Source organism: Monodelphis domestica, chromosome 2, assembly GCF_027887165.1.
Source record: "Monodelphis domestica isolate mMonDom1 chromosome 2, mMonDom1.pri, whole genome shotgun sequence".
Taxonomy (NCBI): domain Eukaryota; kingdom Metazoa; phylum Chordata; class Mammalia; order Didelphimorphia; family Didelphidae; genus Monodelphis; species Monodelphis domestica.
In genome coordinates, this window is record NC_077228.1 from 101,866,488 (window position 1) to 101,883,437 (window position 16,950).

At 37.6% G+C, this 16,950-nt stretch overlaps 1 protein-coding gene across 5 annotated transcripts in view; it reads left to right on the forward strand.

Annotated features, from left to right (window-relative positions):
• Positions 1-16,950, forward strand: part of NR5A2 (nuclear receptor subfamily 5 group A member 2) — a 174,331-nt gene that overhangs the window by 81,411 nt on the left and 75,970 nt on the right. For all 5 annotated transcript variants that reach the window (XM_056815692.1, XM_007481028.3, XM_001377396.5 and 2 more), the window contains one exon: positions 9,229-9,348. In XM_056815692.1, the coding sequence (XP_056671670.1) occupies positions 9,229-9,348 (120 nt within the window). The remainder of the gene's footprint in view (positions 1-9,228; positions 9,349-16,950) is intronic.

Below are 16,950 nucleotides of genomic sequence, written 5' to 3' on the forward strand. Positions count from 1 at the left end.
TTAAGGTCAGTCATAGTCAGTGCTTAATAAATGTTTGTTGAATAAACACAAACATCCTCAGCCTTATGCTAGTAAGTCAGTGGGGCAGTAGGGTACCCAACAAGCATCTCTTTTCTTATACTAGATATTTATTCATTCAAAAGCAGTTACTACTGAAATACCTACCAAGTCTGGATAACAAAAAAGGAGAGCTGTATTCAGGGTAAGATGATATATAGTAGGATTGCTAACTCAAGAGTTAGAAAGCTAAGATTCAAATCTTGTCTCTGTCACTTAGGATCAGCGATCTAATGCTAGAAGGGATCCCAAAAGCCATCTAGTCCAACCACCTCATTTTACATAAAAATGAAGCCCTTGGGGAAGTTATAACTTGGCCAAAGTCACCTAAGTCTGAAATGGAATTTGAATCCAAGTCTTTAGACTCCAGAATCTGCAAGCGTTCATTCTATTCTACTGTGCCAGATTGCTTCCTTTCAAGCAGTCAGTCAGTCAGTCAGTTAGCATTTCATAAGTACGGACCTAGTGCCAGGAACTGTACTAAACAGTGGGGATACCAAGAAAGACCTAGAGGAGCTCACTATCCAATGGGAGAGAGAATATGAAATCACCTCTGTGCAAACAAGATGTATACACAGAATCAAAAAGAAGGAATCAGCTGAGGGAAGGCACCAGAACTGAAAAGGCTTTCTATAAGAGATGGGATTTTAGCTAAGGATTTAGGGTGGATACATAAATAAATGTACATATCTATCTACATACATACACATGTGTGTGACTATGTATATGTGTATAAATAATTGAGGACTGAGACTATCAGAAGTCTTACTATAAAACTAGTGAAATATTACTAATATGATTGACATATATATTACACAAATATGTGTATATGCATCTATTCACAATTATGTGTGTGTGTGTGTGTGTGTTTGTGCACTTGGGTGATACACTCACTGGTAGTCAATGGTCCCCATCTGTAAAATGGGAAGGTTGGACTAGATGACCTCTGAGGTTCCTTCCAATTCTAGTACATGACCCAGTGGTGCCTTGGCATAGGAATTGAGTCTGATGCAAGATCACCCCATTAGTTAATGATTCTCTCAAGAGCATTTGTTGGAAACCTGGAGTACAGAACCCTGAGTCAGACATTATGAAGGGTACAAAAAGAAATAGAAGCTGTGGCCCGTGCTTGCTATAACTTGCAATCCAAATGGAAAAGTAGAACAGAAACAAAGGGCATGGCCAAAGACTGCCAAAAGAGTCTCCCAGCACCAAAGCAAATTGATAAATTACAAAATAAGTCCAAAATATTGCAGAGTAGAGGAGGGGGGATGGGGGAGTCACTAATAGCAGGGACAACTGAAAGAGTTTCTTGGGAAAGAATATCATTGGCACATTTGAACAGGAAGTATGTTCTAAAAAAGGAGATGATATTTTCTCTAATCAGTCAGGTAGAAGGAACAGGAAACTGATTCTCTTTTCTGGAACAGGAGTCTCACTTTCTAAAAAACAAAAAAAAAAATCCTCTCCTAATCCCCTTCATACTAGTTCCTTCCCTCTTTTGATTATCTCCAATTTATCCCGCATAGAGCTTGTTTGTACAAAGCTGTTTTCATGCTGTCTCCCCCATTAGATTGTGAGCTCCCTGAGAACAGGGACAGTCTTTTGCCTTTGTTTAAATCCTCAGAGCTTAGCACAGTATTTATGGTACAAAGTAGTTGCTTAACAAATGGGGTCAACTAGATGGTGCAGTGGATAGTGTGCCCAGCCAGGAGTCAGGAAGACTCATTTTTCCTGAGTGCAAATCCAGTCTCAAAACACTACATGTGTGATCCTGGGCAAGTCACTTAACCTTGTTAGCTTTGGTTTCCTCATCTATAAAATGAACTGGAGAAGGCAAACAACTCCAGTATCTTTGCCAAGAAAACCCCAAATGGAGTCATAAAGAGTCAGACACGACTGAAAATGACTAAAAATAACAAATGTTTATTAGTAGTGAGAAGGGAGGTCCATGAGATAGGATAGAATCAGAAGCTGATTCTGGTCTCTGTAACTAGAATGGATTAGAAAAAGGGGAAATGGGGGGGGGGGGGGAGAGAAATCATCTGGGAAGTTACTGCGGTAATCAAGGCATGAGGTGAAGTGTTGACATTTGGCACATTGGTGAAAATGGAAAGGCTCTACTTACCTCCAATCTCACCCTACCCCTCCCCAATACTGGAAGGGCTCATCCCAGAGCACACGCCTTACCTCTAAACTCAATAAAAAAGAGATATAGACCAAGCTGCCCTATTTCCCTAGTGACACATGATAAAAACAGTTTATTGCATTATGAAATAACAGTAACCCAATTATGAAGTTCATCAGCATCTCTGCTGCTTATCTCCACCCAGTAGAGAACTTGTCATTTATAAATCTTTTGTGTATTGCATCAATCAAGAAGGGAGTTTTATTGGCTGTTAATTCTTTAGTGCGGTACTGTTTTTGGAGCTGGTTTAATCATTGTTAATGTTAAATCATTTTTCTTGGACTTTGTAGCTATTTATTGTGGAGGTTATAGATAATCATCAAACTCTTTTTAATAGCAGTCATAGATTCAGGTCATTGTATGTCTCCTATTCATAGTGATTTCTACATTGTAGGTGTATAATGCATTTTATGAAAAACTTGATTCTAGAGCAGCTGGTGATTCAGTGCATTGAGATCCAGGTCTGGAGATAGGAGGTTCCAGTTTCAAATCAGGACTCGGACATTTCCTAGCTGTGTGACCCTGGGCAAGTCATTTAACTCCAATTGCCTAGCCCATACTATTCCTCTGCCTTGGAACCAATACTTAGTATTGATTCTAAGACAGAAGATAAGGGTTTAAACACTTTTTGTTCTCTTTTGATTCTCCAAGGGATTATTGACATGCTAAAAAAGATAATTGAATGAGTTCCTTTAAAATGTCTGAGATTATTTCCACCCTGAGTTTGAATTATTCAGGGTTCAAATTATTCAAAGTTTACAGAAATCCATTCAACCTTTACCACAAAAGGACATTTCTGACTTGGATCATTAAATATCCTCTTAAATCTTATCTAATAACAAAAGACAAAATGATTTGGTAATTAGTGTCTAACATAAAATCACAGTCACTATCACACTGTACTCATAATGAAACAGACTATCTTGAGTTTTGAAAAGGAGATGGGTATCTGGAGAGTTTAAAACTTCAGAGCAAAGCTTTGGGTCACAATAGAATCAGAAGTGTTGTATTTAAATCCCTCTCTCATGTAACATAGAGCAAATCACAACCTCCATGGACTTCAAATTTCCTCATTTGCAAAATTAGAAAGTTGGACCAATTAGTCCTTGAGACCCCTTTTAGCTCCAGATCAAACATCCTAAGAAAATACCAATAATTTCCAACCAAAGGCTTACCCAACTGTATAATCCTCAAAGTCCAGGAACAACCATGATTCTAAGTAGATCAATTTAAAAACACATTTGCACAAGTAAAAATGGGCAGAAAATCTCAGTTATTTCAAGCATTTTCTAAAAGCTGGGGCATGAGGAGAGAACAATGGAGTGTTGATAAGAAAGAGGTCCGCCTAGGAGAGAGATGTGCATTTTTCTTCATTTTGGTGTTTACTAAATTCACTCTTCTTCTGAGAAAGCAAAAGTTTATAATGATTAACAATTCTGGGTTGTGGGAAGTTGTGCCCTATAACAATCTACCTCTTGTATGACTTTAGACTCTCAGCTATCACATCAATACAAATAGTTTCTCAGATGACTAACGAATCATTTCTGAGATAAAGTCTTTCCTTTATCATAAGCTGATAATGCAGGGCTATATAGGATTGTGTGGCCAACCCTGTGAGAGTCTTCACTGCATGATAAAAATTATTTTCCCAACATTCCTCCCCTTAGTCTATATTAGCCATCCCCACCCTCCAAATACCACTCTAGGTTGTTTTCTTGACAATGTTCATACTATGATAATCTATTTAAAATAAGTACATCATTTGCTGTTTATTCTCAATGAAAATTATCTTGAGAATTACCAAACTTCTTATCTACAGATAATGAAGAATTAACATCATATGCATCCCTTCCTTTAATTCTTGGCTATGATAGACATGCATACTCTCAGATATGAACAGAACTCACAATGAAGCTGCCATTTACTTCTTTGATTTGTAAAATATCAAGTAATCAACCATTTATGAAAATAATCAAAACACAAATTCTTCAGGAAAATCTCTGTGGAAATTGGTAATTCAAGTCTTTGAAAACATTATAGACTTATAAAAGTGTCTGTTGAGAGGTGATCATGTTCCAGGGGGATAGAGAACTGGCCTCAAAATCAGCAAGAGCAGAGTTCAGGTCCTATCTCTGACATGTACTGACTGTGTGAACCTGGGTAAATTTTGGATTATAAACTCCACGAGGGAAGGGACTGTCTTTTACCTCTCCTTTCACATAGGAGGTGCTTAATAAATGTTTATTGATTGATTGACTTAACTTCTTACTTCCCCAGGGGAGCTCTAGGACTAAAAGTTGCATGGGAGATGCCAAACTGCATTGGTAAAGGAGATTCCTTATCCCAATGAAGTCATAGGTCTAATCCAAAACAAATAAATGTCAATTATAATTATTAATCCAACTATCAATGGTGGACTGTGCAATCCACAGTGAGATATACATGAAGAATAAAAGGTATAGTCCTGGGTCACAAAGAGCTTACAACTTGAGATAAAGGGTCAAAGTAAAGATAAGACTGGAATCCATGAAAAAGGTGCCATTTAATATAAGATGATTAAGTACTGAATTGTTTGGTACAGATGTGTTAGGCTTCAGGTGTCATGGTAATATCTAAAGAAAGAGGACAGTGGCAGTGGCCACAAAATATGCAGATCAAAAATGGATCCATCTGGGAGAAGGAGATGAATGAGACTGGTTTTCCATTTGGTGAGCTTAGAAGGAAATCTATGAAGAAAGCAAACAGAAGCAAAGCCACCCTATTCTCCTTCTGTCTCTGTCTCTGTCTCTGTCTCTGTCTCTGTCTCTGTCTCTGTCTGTCTCGGTCTCTCTCCCTCTCTGCCTCTGTCTGTCTGTCTGCCTGTCTGTCTCTCTCTCTGACTCTGTCTCTGTCTCTGTCTCTGTGTCTGTCTTGGTCTCTCTCTCTCTGTCTCTCTCCTCCTCCTTCCCCCTCACCATTTTCCCCTCTTTTCTTTCCTCTCTTCTCTTCTCTCAGAAAAGCCCACTGGCCAGGGAAGATCATAAACACAAGCTAGGAAGCATGTAGGTAGTTTGTAGAACCTGCCCTATTTCCCTTTTCTTCATGCTAGGCATAAATGCATTAAGAGGTTTTCTCTAAAAAGTGAAAAGAATAGCAAAGATGGTCAGATTTCTGATTTTATATGGGGTTGTATTTGAAAGGGTACTTTTCTATATATCCTCCCTCTTCCTGGTCCTTTTTTCTTTTTTAATAAAACAGGATATCAAATTTGGGTGGAGATCTACAGTATTACAGTTGTATGTTTAGCTTCCCTCCTCCCCCCATGGCTACAATTTTTTTTTTTCATTTTGCTGTTCTGTCCTTCCTTAATTCTTGTATCTGAAAAATGAGAGTAATGAATGCCTCTATTGTGAGTCTTAGTAAAATAGTGTTGGTACAATATTTTGAACTCCTCAGAAAAAGATGTCACATAATGAAGGCAGTAAGGTGGCATCGGGAATGGAACATTCAGTTTGGAGTCAGTAGGGCCTGAGTTCAAATCCTTCCTCAGAAACAAATTGTCTGTGTAACCCTAGGCAAGTCACTTCCCCTCTCTCAGCCTTGGTTTTATAAAATGGGAATAATAATAATACCTACCAGGGTTATTCTGAGGGTCAAATGAAATAATATTTGTAAAGCAATCTGTAAAACTTAAAAAACTATATAAATGCTAGTTTGTTGTTGTTGTCCAGTTATTTCAGTCATGTCCAACTCTTTGTGACCCCTTCTGGAGTTTTCTTGGCAAAGATAGAAGATTAGTTTGCTGTTTCCTTCTCCAGTTCATTTTACAGATAAAGAAACTGAGGCCAACAGGACTGTGTTAAATTAAAAAAGTCTGAAGTTGAATTTAAACTAAGGGAAATGACTCTTCCTGATTCCCAGCCCAGTGTTCTATTCATTATGCCACCTAGCTGCCCCCAAATGCTAGTTATTTTCTATTATTAATAATATATTTAATAATAGCATATATAATGATATTTCATTAGGAATAAACTAATTCATCTAATAAATTATTAGGAACAATCAATTCAGGGATAAGTTATTGTTTTATTAGGAGTCAAATAATCAATTCAGGGATAAATTATTCTTCATGGTGATGACATATAAGTGACTGTACCAACTACCACAGGCCAATAATTCAGTAATAAACCGATTTGCTGGAATAGTCATGTTACAAATTGAAGAAAAGCAGCATGCAGTCTGTATGGAAGTCACTCCCCTCACTGGAGATAGTTGTTTCCTGGAATGATGCTCCATGTGCCATGACGATGAGGTGGTCAGAAGCGTGACCTTCACTTTGTAGCAGTTATTTCGAGTCACCTATATCTAAGTTGAGCTGCTGCAGGCTCAGATGTGGAATCCTGCATCAGGCTTTGCAGATCTTACTCCGAATAAAATAATATATAAATAATACATATATTATTTATATATATTATAAATATGTCATATTTAATATAAAAACATATGAAATATATAAAATAAATAAATAAATAAAATTTATATATAATATAAAAATAAAAAATAAAATAAAATAAAATAAAAACTCCAGTTTTGTTCTAGGAGACTGAGGAACAACGAAGCGTAGTTCTGGGGAGGAAATAACGTCTTGAAGGGTCTCAGAGTGGGATGGAAGGAGAGGGAAGTATCCGTGGAACAATCCTTGCTTCCCTGCTTGTAATTTGCTGAAGGGTGATGTGCGTAGGAATGGCTGGTCCCTCCTTGTCCCTTGTTACCAGAGCCTGCCTTTCCCAGGCTCCCAAACATCCTCACTTTTATTGGACTCGGGCTACGTGCCAGGCTTGACTCTTTGAATGTGGCAGGAAGGTCATGATGCCCCCTGAACTTCCATGGCCTGCCATGAACTCATGGTTATAGAGTCAAGCACAGACTTTAAAAAATAATGAAAGTTCTTTGAGATTTTGGCTTCACTTTGCCAAGGCTTAGCATTTCCATCAGTACAGGTAGAACCGGAAAGAACTGTAGTTATTCAATTCAATTTAATTCAATTAACATTTATTATGAACCTACCATGGGGGCAGCAAAGTGGCTCAGAAGATTGAGAGTCAGACTTAGAGATGGGAGGTCCAGGGTTCAAAGCTGGCCTCAGATACTTCCCCACTGTGGGATCCTAGGCAAGTCACCTAACTCCTGTTGCCTAGCCCTTACTGCTCTTTTGCCTTAGAACCAATACATGGTGTTTTTTCTAAGACAGAAAGGAAAGGGTTAAAAAAAAACAAGCCCTGAGATAGAAAAAGAGAAAAAAAACAGTCTCCAACCTTCAAGGAGCTTACAGTCTACTGGGGGACATGGCATGCATACAAATACATTCAAAGTAGTTATATGCAGGATAAATTAAAAAAAAAGAAGAAGAAGAAGGGAAGGCTAGTCAAAATCCCTCATTTGAAAGAGGATGAAATTGAGGACCGACTACTTATGTACTTTGTTGAAGGCCAGATAGGTACTTGGGTCAAACTCAGGTCCTCTAACTGCAAAATGAACACTAAAACACTCCCCCATCTTAGCAGTTCCCACCAGTTTTTAAAATGCAAGCAATTAGAGTTTTAGTTGGTAAGTGATTTAAATTAATAATGTTTTGAGAGTTTCTAACATTCCCCTGGGAGAAGGAGTGGAAACATCTTGCTATTTTAAAACATCAAAACTGGAAATCACTACCCCAAAAGTTGGGTAAGCTAGGAGACACAGTAGAGAGAGCACTGGATTTGGAATCAGGAAGATATGAGTTTGAATCCTGCCTTAGACATGTGCCAGTTGTGTGACCATGGAAAAGTCACTCAACCTTAGTTCACCTCAGTTTCCTCATCTGTAAAATAAGGATAATAATAGCACCTATATCCCAGAGTTAAGAGGATCCAATCAGATATTTGTAGAATGCTTTGCAATTTTTAAAGTACTATTTAAATACTGTTATTAATATTAAATTAGCTCATAGATTGGAGACCGGGGAGAAGGGGAACAAGCAGGGATGCAAAATGAGATCTCTCTCTAATCAAATTTAGGTTTTCTGATGACTCCAAGGACTTGGCTAGTAAAGAAAGACAGAGATAGACAGTCAGGGAAATATACAAAAAGATAAAGACAGACCTAAAAAGAGATTGATCTAAATTGTAATGATAGGAGGGATGTATAAGCATAAATTGGAGCAGTATATGAAATGAGTGTACTTGAAATAAGTGAAAAACTTAAGAAAAATAACATTTTTATGGTCCTTTACATATATTATCTTGTTTGAATCTCATTAATGAGATTTGAATTCAGGATCTTTTACTTTCTAATTCTTTCAACAAGATATAGGAGACAGAAGAGAAAAGCCTTGGAGTCTAGAAGACTTAGGTGGAATTCTGCTTCTGACATAAACTAGCTATGTAATTATGGACAAATCACTTAATTGCTCAGTGCCTCAGGCAAAACACTAAAAACTTAAGTTACTGAAGAAATGCCAATATTCATCAATGAAAGGAGTTTCCACACTGAGAGTTCTCAGCACTGATGATTTCACTGGATCAAAACAAAAAATTCTCTCCATTTGGCTGACTGATAGAACAAAATATTTACTTCTTTCAATGATCATTCAATACATTAGCCTTCAGGTACATAAGCACGAGATACTTAGAATTATTATAATGGTGCCTGTGGATTGCTCACTGTTTCACAATCTAAAATGCCCAAACCTTCCATGAGGAGACCTTAATAGCTCTATTAATGCTCTACCTACTACTCTAATGGATTGCCTTTTCCTAGCAGTTCATTGATCATAAATACTTTTAAGTATTTATACATGGCCTGAGCTCCTTTTGTTTTGAAAAATAATGATCTGCTTGGTTAAGATCTGAATATCTGTACGATGCTATCCTTAAATCACCCAAAGAAGCTGACGCTCCTCTAAGAATTATGCATCCCCCCAAAAAATTATATATGTAGTAAAATTCCTTCTTTTTCTTTTGCAGGTTGATGACCAAATGAAGCTGCTTCAAAACTGCTGGAGTGAACTCTTAATTCTCGATCACATTTACCGACAAGTGGTACATGGGAAGGAAGGCTCAATCTTTCTGGTTACTGGGCAACAAGTGAGTGTGGAGGCACTGCAGTGGGAAAGTGTCTTTTTATTAAGCATGTTTGGAATGGCTGGATTCTAACTCAGTCAGAAGCATTTCTGTGCTTAAAAATGGAGAGACTGGCTCCACACAATTTAGAAAAGATGACTTGGTGTACTCTGTTCCTCGCATGATGATTGTGGCTAAACTTGTAAAAAGCAAATATAATCATAAGCACTCTCCTTTTTCTGACCTGGTATATGCTGTTCTGATGAGAAGTTACAGGAAGGCTATTTCAAGAAGTTCCGCTTCTTAGACAAACAGGCAGACAGACAGGCAGACAGATGGATAAATAGATAGCAAGATGATAGAGATAGATGGAGAGAGAGAGAGAGAGAGAGATGGAGAGAGAGAGAGAGAGAGAGAGAGAGAGAGAGAGAGAGACAGAGAGAGAGAGAGAGACAGAGAGGGAGAGAGAGAAAGAGAGAGAGAGAGAGAGAGAGAGAGAGAGAGAGAGAGAGAGAGAGAGAGAGAGAGAGAGACAGAGAGGGAGAGAGAGAAAGAGAGAGAGAGAGAGAGAGAGAGAGAGAGAGAGAGAGAGAGAGAGAGAGAAAGGGAGAGAGAGAGAGGGATGGATGGATGGATGGATGAATGGATGGATGGATGGATGGGTAGACAAAGAGATAAATAGACAGAGAGTTGATAGAGAAGGATAGACAAATGATAGATAAAATTCAATTGTGAGCTTCTTGAAAGCAGGGACTGCTTTTTACTTTTCTTTGTATCCTCAGGACTTAGCACAGTACCTGGCACATAGAAGGTGTGCATCTAAAGCTTGTGATGTGCAGCCAGTCAGGTTGATCAGGAAGCCTTCCAGTGTGCCACTTAGGGAAGTATGGTTGATATCCACAGCCGGAAAGTGAGATGGGCCCCATTGTTAGTTCTCAAGATCCAGATTCATTCAGCAACTATTTATTAAACACCTGTTACATGCAAAGCACTATAGAAAACAGTGAGAATACAAAATAAATCATCCCTCCCTTCAAGGAATTTACATGCTACTGAAAAAAAGAGGGAAAGAGAAGGCTGAGAGCCTAAGGTTTCTTTTTTGCTCATGTGATCAAGGTGAAAGATTGCTGGATTTAGTCAAAGGATCTGAATTTGAACCCTTCACTTACTACCTGTGAGAAAGGCATTTCACCTCTGAACCTCAGTTTTTTCATCTGTAAAATGAAAGGGTTGGATTAAATATTTCCAAAATATCTTCTAGCTATTGAACTATGATTGAATATACATAGAAAAGTATATAGAACAACATAATTTCAGGAAGAAACAAGCACCATCAATTAAGGAAATCTGGGAAGGCTTTGTGGGAGAAATGGTACCTAAGATAAAGTTTTAGAGGAAGAGAAGACTTCCTAGTGATCTAGATGAAAAGAATATCTATTCCAGAAATGATAAATGGTTTGTATAGCTGAACACGAGCAAAAGATGGACTGCAAAGTTTAGGGAAATGCCAGCAATCCAGTTTGACTAGTATTTAGAGTACATGAAGGGCAAACATGAAGTAAGGTTGTGAAAGCAAGGCTTTTAAACAAAGTTTATTAAATATCTTTTAAAAATATTTTGATAAATATATTTTAAAATAATTAGTTTCCTTCAAAATTCTATGTATTTTATTTTGTATATTTAAAAACATTATTCTGAGAAGGGATCAATAGGTTGACTACCAAAAGGCAGCGACACATTAAAAAAAGATTAAGAAGCCCTACCGTAAAGGTAGAAAGGAGTCAGACCATAGAGGGCCTTGAATGCCAAGCTAAGAAATTTGCATTTTATCTTAAAGACAATAGGGAACAGGGACATTTTGATGGCTCAGTGGTTACTGGGTCAGGCCTGGAGACAGGAGGTCCTGGGTTCAAATCTCCTCTCAGATACTTCTCAGCTATGTGACTCTGGACAAACTACTTAACCCCAGTTGCCTAAGCCTTACAAATCTTAGAACTTATTCTAAAACAGAAGATAAGGGTTTTTAAAAATAATAGGAAACTCCTAGGTTCAAATCTGGCCTCAGCCACTTCCTAGCTGTGTGACCCTGGGCAAGTCACTTGACGCCCATTGCCTAGCCCTTACCACTCTTCTGCCTTGGAGCCAATACACAGTATTGACTCCAAGACGGAAGGTAAGGGTTTAAAAAAAAATAATAGGAAACAACTAAAAGTTTTTGAGTAGGGGAAATATTTTAAAAGCTACAAGAAAATGATAGAGGAAGAATCATAATTTAGAAACCAAGATTTAAATAATCACCTATCTAGGCAGATAGGTGATTATGAAAATAGTTCTACACTTCAGACATCCAGAAACTTAGATGCACAATCTGCCCAAATTTCAAACAGTTTTTACAACATGATTAAGTCATTTAAATAATAACAATAATAATCCCATTTATATAGCACTCTTGAGATCTTCAGTAGAAGTATTATGAATCATACATCAAAGAAAAGGGACAACAAATAGGCATCAAATGAGAGCAGAGACTGAAAAGGAAAATTGAGGCTGACCTCAAAAAAAAAAAACATCATGAGAAGCCTGCATTTCTTAGGCTAGTGACATAACACAGTCCCCTGGGAACAATTTCTAGAAGGGGCAAATTAAACATACACAAGGATGCCTAAATGTCCTATATTAAAACCCTTTAACCTGTCTTTCCTGGTTATATTTAGTGGAGATAGATTGTCTTTCTCCTCCAGATATAGTTCAGGTTCACACAAATGGAAGAGGGGAGGATAACTGGAAGAGACGAATAGGGAAAAATAAAAAATGAAGGAATATTCCTATTAAGCACTATAAATTCTCTAAGGTTACGTTTCCCATAGGAAACTCTAGTCCTTAAAATTTTGTGTAGCTGCTCCCTTTCCCATCCACCACTTGGAATACTCCAAAGATTCTCTGATGCAACTGAGCAGAAATCTGAAAAAGGGGATATGATAGGAGCCAACAATGGGTACTCTGTATTCAGGTAACTCTTACCTTGTAGAACAGTCTTTGAACTGAAGGAAGGCAATCAGTGTATCAACATATATTTATTGAGTACCTATTTTGAGCCCTGCCCTGTGGGAGCTTCTTTGGAAAAAATAGAAAAATGTGATTGGGTGATCCCTGCTCTTGGGGAAACAACAATCTCATTGAAGAAACATTCAAAATTAACATCTGAGAAACAGTACTTAAATTGATCTGTGATCTCACTGGTATGGGCATTCCTTCCAATGAAATATTTTGCAACTCATCCTTATCATCCCATCCTGGGCAACTCTTGCCCATGTCCTCTCAAAAAGTTTGCCACAAGGGGCTCTCTTGGTGTGCTGGGTGCCCTCCTCATCTAGTGCTTCAGACATTCTGAGGATAAAAGTGAGACACACTGATTAGCTCTCACTCTTGCCAAATAACCAGCCAATTGTTTTTCTTGCACACGCAGTATTTCTTTGATGATATTCTTTTTTCATTTTCTCAATAATATGTTATTATCTTTTTCCCAATTACAAGTAGAAACAATTTTTAGCGTTTATTTCCTGACAGTTTGCAATTTGGGTGATGTTCTTTACACAACTTTTCCTTCATCATTCAATTAAAAAGTACAAAATTATGTGGATATAGTTATAAGTGTAAATAGAATTAAGAGAGGAGAGAGTTATTTAGAACCGCTGTTCAGGGAAAAAACGAGGAAAAAGGTCAGCTTTGACCTGGCCTCTGGAAAAAAATGGATATTGGAAAGTTGGGAAAGAACAGGCACAGGGCATCATAGATGGAAAGAATGGTGGCAGATGCAGACAGGCATGAACTTGGAGACAGAGCACTGACCTGACTATTGCCTAGAGTTTATGTTGGGAAGTAGTTGAAAATAAGATTAAAAGTCTTTATTTGATCTATTTGAAATCTAGCTAAGAATAAATTTCTGTAAGGTTTAAGATACTTCCTTCACTGACAAGCTACTTTACAGCTAGCATTTATTTAATGCTTTGTGGTTTGCAAAACACCCTATAAATCTCTCATTTTAACCTCACAACAATCCCTGGAGGTGGGTGCTATTATCACCCCCATTTTGAAACTGAGGCAGTCAATGATTAAGTGACTTGCCCAGGGTCACATAGTTTGTAAGTGTTAGATGATAGATTTGAACTCAGGTCTTCTCGACCCCAGGTTCATTGGAACTCTCTTCATTGCACCACTTAGCTGCTTGCAACTCTCTAACTGTGAAATTATAACTTCACATATGACTTAGACTACTTGATGCTACTTTCTATTATTGGCCGTATTGTTGAAATGAATGTCCAAAAACTGGACATTTTTTCCATATTTTATTCCATGGATCGCACCTTTTGAGGGTACTAGGTTTTCTGTATTTATTATATTCTCAACTTAGCCATTTTGAAGCAATGCTTCCAGATAATGAATGCTTATGTGCCAGTAACCAAGACAGTGTATATTAGAACATGAGACAGTTTTCTACCCCCACATTACCTGCCTTATAATTCAGAAAAACAGACAATATTCATTTTCCCTTACTATCAAGTTCAATAGCAGACAGCTTTAAAAGTATTTTTTAGTTTTTATTTTCAGCATTTCTTAAATATTTAAATTAAATTAAATTTTAGCAGCTTTCTTAAATCCAATTCTCCAGATGATTTTTTTAAGATTTCTAATAAGTCTGATATGCTTTCTGAGTTTCTCTTCTGCACCTTCTCATCCAAGAGCTTGCCCTTTCACTCATCTCATCCCCACCCACTCCAAACCCATTCATGTACTCTATATCCACTTTCTCATCTTCATTGTCTTATCTACTAGCTTCTCTCATGCCTACAAATATATTCAGATCTGCTCCATTCTTAAAAGGCACTGGATTTGCCATCTGTGATATTTCCTCCATTTCTCAGCTGAACTCATAGAAAAACAAATCTGTGCACATTGCTTCTGCTTCCTTGTAATCACATTTCAGTCCCTTGTAATCTAGCTTCCAACTACATCACTTGGGTAAAATTGTTCTCTCAAAGTTTATTGATGATCTCTTTTTTGCTCATTCCAATGACCTGTTTCCGGATCAAACAAAATATTTGTAAAGTGCTTGCCTGGCACAGAGTAGGTACTTAATAAAGGCTTATTCCCTTCTAATTCTCCCATAGTCCTTAGTCACCTTCTCTGCAGTTTTCGACACTACTGACCACCATTCCTCTTCAACATTCTGCTTGAGATAGAATCTTTTCATAAGCTTTCATGCTGCTGCTCTTTCCTTGTTTCCCTCTCTTCTAGTTTCTTCTGTCTCTTTTGATATTTTATCACCTATCTCTCATCCCTAATCAATCAATCAATCAATCAATCAATTGAGCCCCTTTTTATAGGTTTTATAATAGACCTTTTTCTTAGCTCTCATTTCATGTCCTCTTTCATACTGAGCTCCCTGATCTATATAGCCAGCTCTATCTTCTCTCCTGATTACCAGTCCTACACAACTACCTGCTAGAAATTTCTGCCTGAATGTGGCCTTTACATCTAAGTCAATGGAACTCATCCTCCCATTTCCCTTTACCTAGCGCCCAGCCCCTCAACTAAATCTCCCTGTTTCTTTTGTGGATACCACCATCATCTAGGTGTGCAATGTCAGAGTTAACTTTAACTATCTCCTTTCATTTATTTGCCTCTCAACCCATCCAATCAGTTTGAACCCCCTTCCCTTCTTCACAAGACTACCACCCTTGTCAACTCCCATCTGTATTATTGCACTGATGTCCTAATGAAGGTCCCTGCCCCAACTATCTTCTCTATCAATTCTTTAAGCAGCCCAAAATAATCTCAACACATAAGTCTCCTGCTCAAGAAATTTCAATGGCTCCCCTTTACTTCTGAGATTAAATACAAAATTCCCAGTTTCACATTCAGAGCCTTTTAGAATCTGGCTGCAATCTCTACTGTTGAAGCCTTATTTCCTATTACTCCTCTCAGCTAGTCTTCCAATTGGCCAAACTGCTTTATTTACTGTTCCCTGAACCAGACATTCTAACCCTCCAATTCCATGTTTTCATAGAGGCTGTCCCCAAGGCTTAGGATGTTCCCTGTCATCCCCTCTAGTTTATAGAAACCTTAGCTTTCTTCAAGGCCATTTCCTCCACAAAACCTTCCCATTCCTCCTAATCATTGGTGTTGCCTCTCTTCTCAAAATATTTTGTACTCATTAATTTGCTTACATGTGGTATCCCACAGTAGAATCTAAGCTCTTCAAGGGTAGGAAATTTGTTCACCCTTTTTTGTGTTTGTATCTCTAAAATCCAAAACCTGTACTTAATAGGCATAGGTTACATTTTTGTTGAACTGAAAGCAATTGCATTTAGATTCAGGATTCAATTCTTTGGCAAAAAATACCCATCTAGTTACTGCACATAGGACCATCTAAACTGGAAGTGGCACCAAAAGAACAAGATTCAGCAAGCAAATTAATTTGATTTGATTTCAGTTTGAGTTTCAGAAATAAAAATGGACTTCTTGTAAATCTCTCTCAAAGTACTCCCATTCCCATTCTTTAGAAATACACTATATTTCTCATTTTATTTCAGCTCTAAGTGCTGCCCCTCAGCAAAAGTAATTACCGTTTCGAAAGAAAATAAAGTCGAATGAGTGCACTTCTCATCTCTGTAAATTTCAAAACCAAGAGCAAAGATTGAATTTCACTCTATTACTTAAACCTCAAAGTGCTATATAAATGCTAGCAATTAATTATAAATTATTTCAGTTTCCCATATTGCCTAGTTAACACCATCAAGCCATACCATAGACAGCAGCCAACTTTCAAATTCAAAATAAAACTTCCATGATTTCCTGTTAGAGTACCACATTTTTTTCCTTTTAGTCCACTGCTAAGTCAGCCCAGCTACCTTTTTTTTTTTCCAAACCCTTGTCTTCTGTCTTAGAACCAATGCCATGTATTGTTTCCAAGACAGAAGAGCAATAAGGGCTAGGCAATGAGGTGTCAAGTGACTTGCCCAGTGTCGCACAACCAGGAAGTGTCTGGTACCAGATTTGAACCCAGGATCCTCCATCTCCAGGTTAGGCTCTCTATCCATTGAGATATCTAGTTGCCCCCATCCCAGCGACCTTGATACCTTGACCTTAAAAGAAAGATAAAGTAAGTAGATAGAAAGCTCTTCTGCCTTTAAACGGATACTTAATATCAATTCTAAGACAAAAGGTAAAGAGTTTTAATAAAAGCAATTTTAGCATATTTTTCTAGGGTACACAGCACCACAAAATAATTGGACCATACACTAGGTAAGAAGACATTTGCCCAAGGAAACTTATTAACCTCTTGTTGTAAATTGAAAATCTAGAGGCATCACAGTGATAACTTACTATGATTAGATATTATTTAGGGAAATTATTAACTAGATTACTTATTTTCCTAAATGAAGTGAATTGGATAAAAAAAATACCCATATTTTTCTTCTCTACCTCTGTATCTTCTCTCCTGTCTTCCCCACCCAGGACTAAAAACAACAGTCAAAAATAAAATGGCTCTGTACATTCATCCCCTTTCTTGTTAAAAAATCAGAGATATTTTGAGTTCAAGAAGTTAAGGATATATGGGGTACT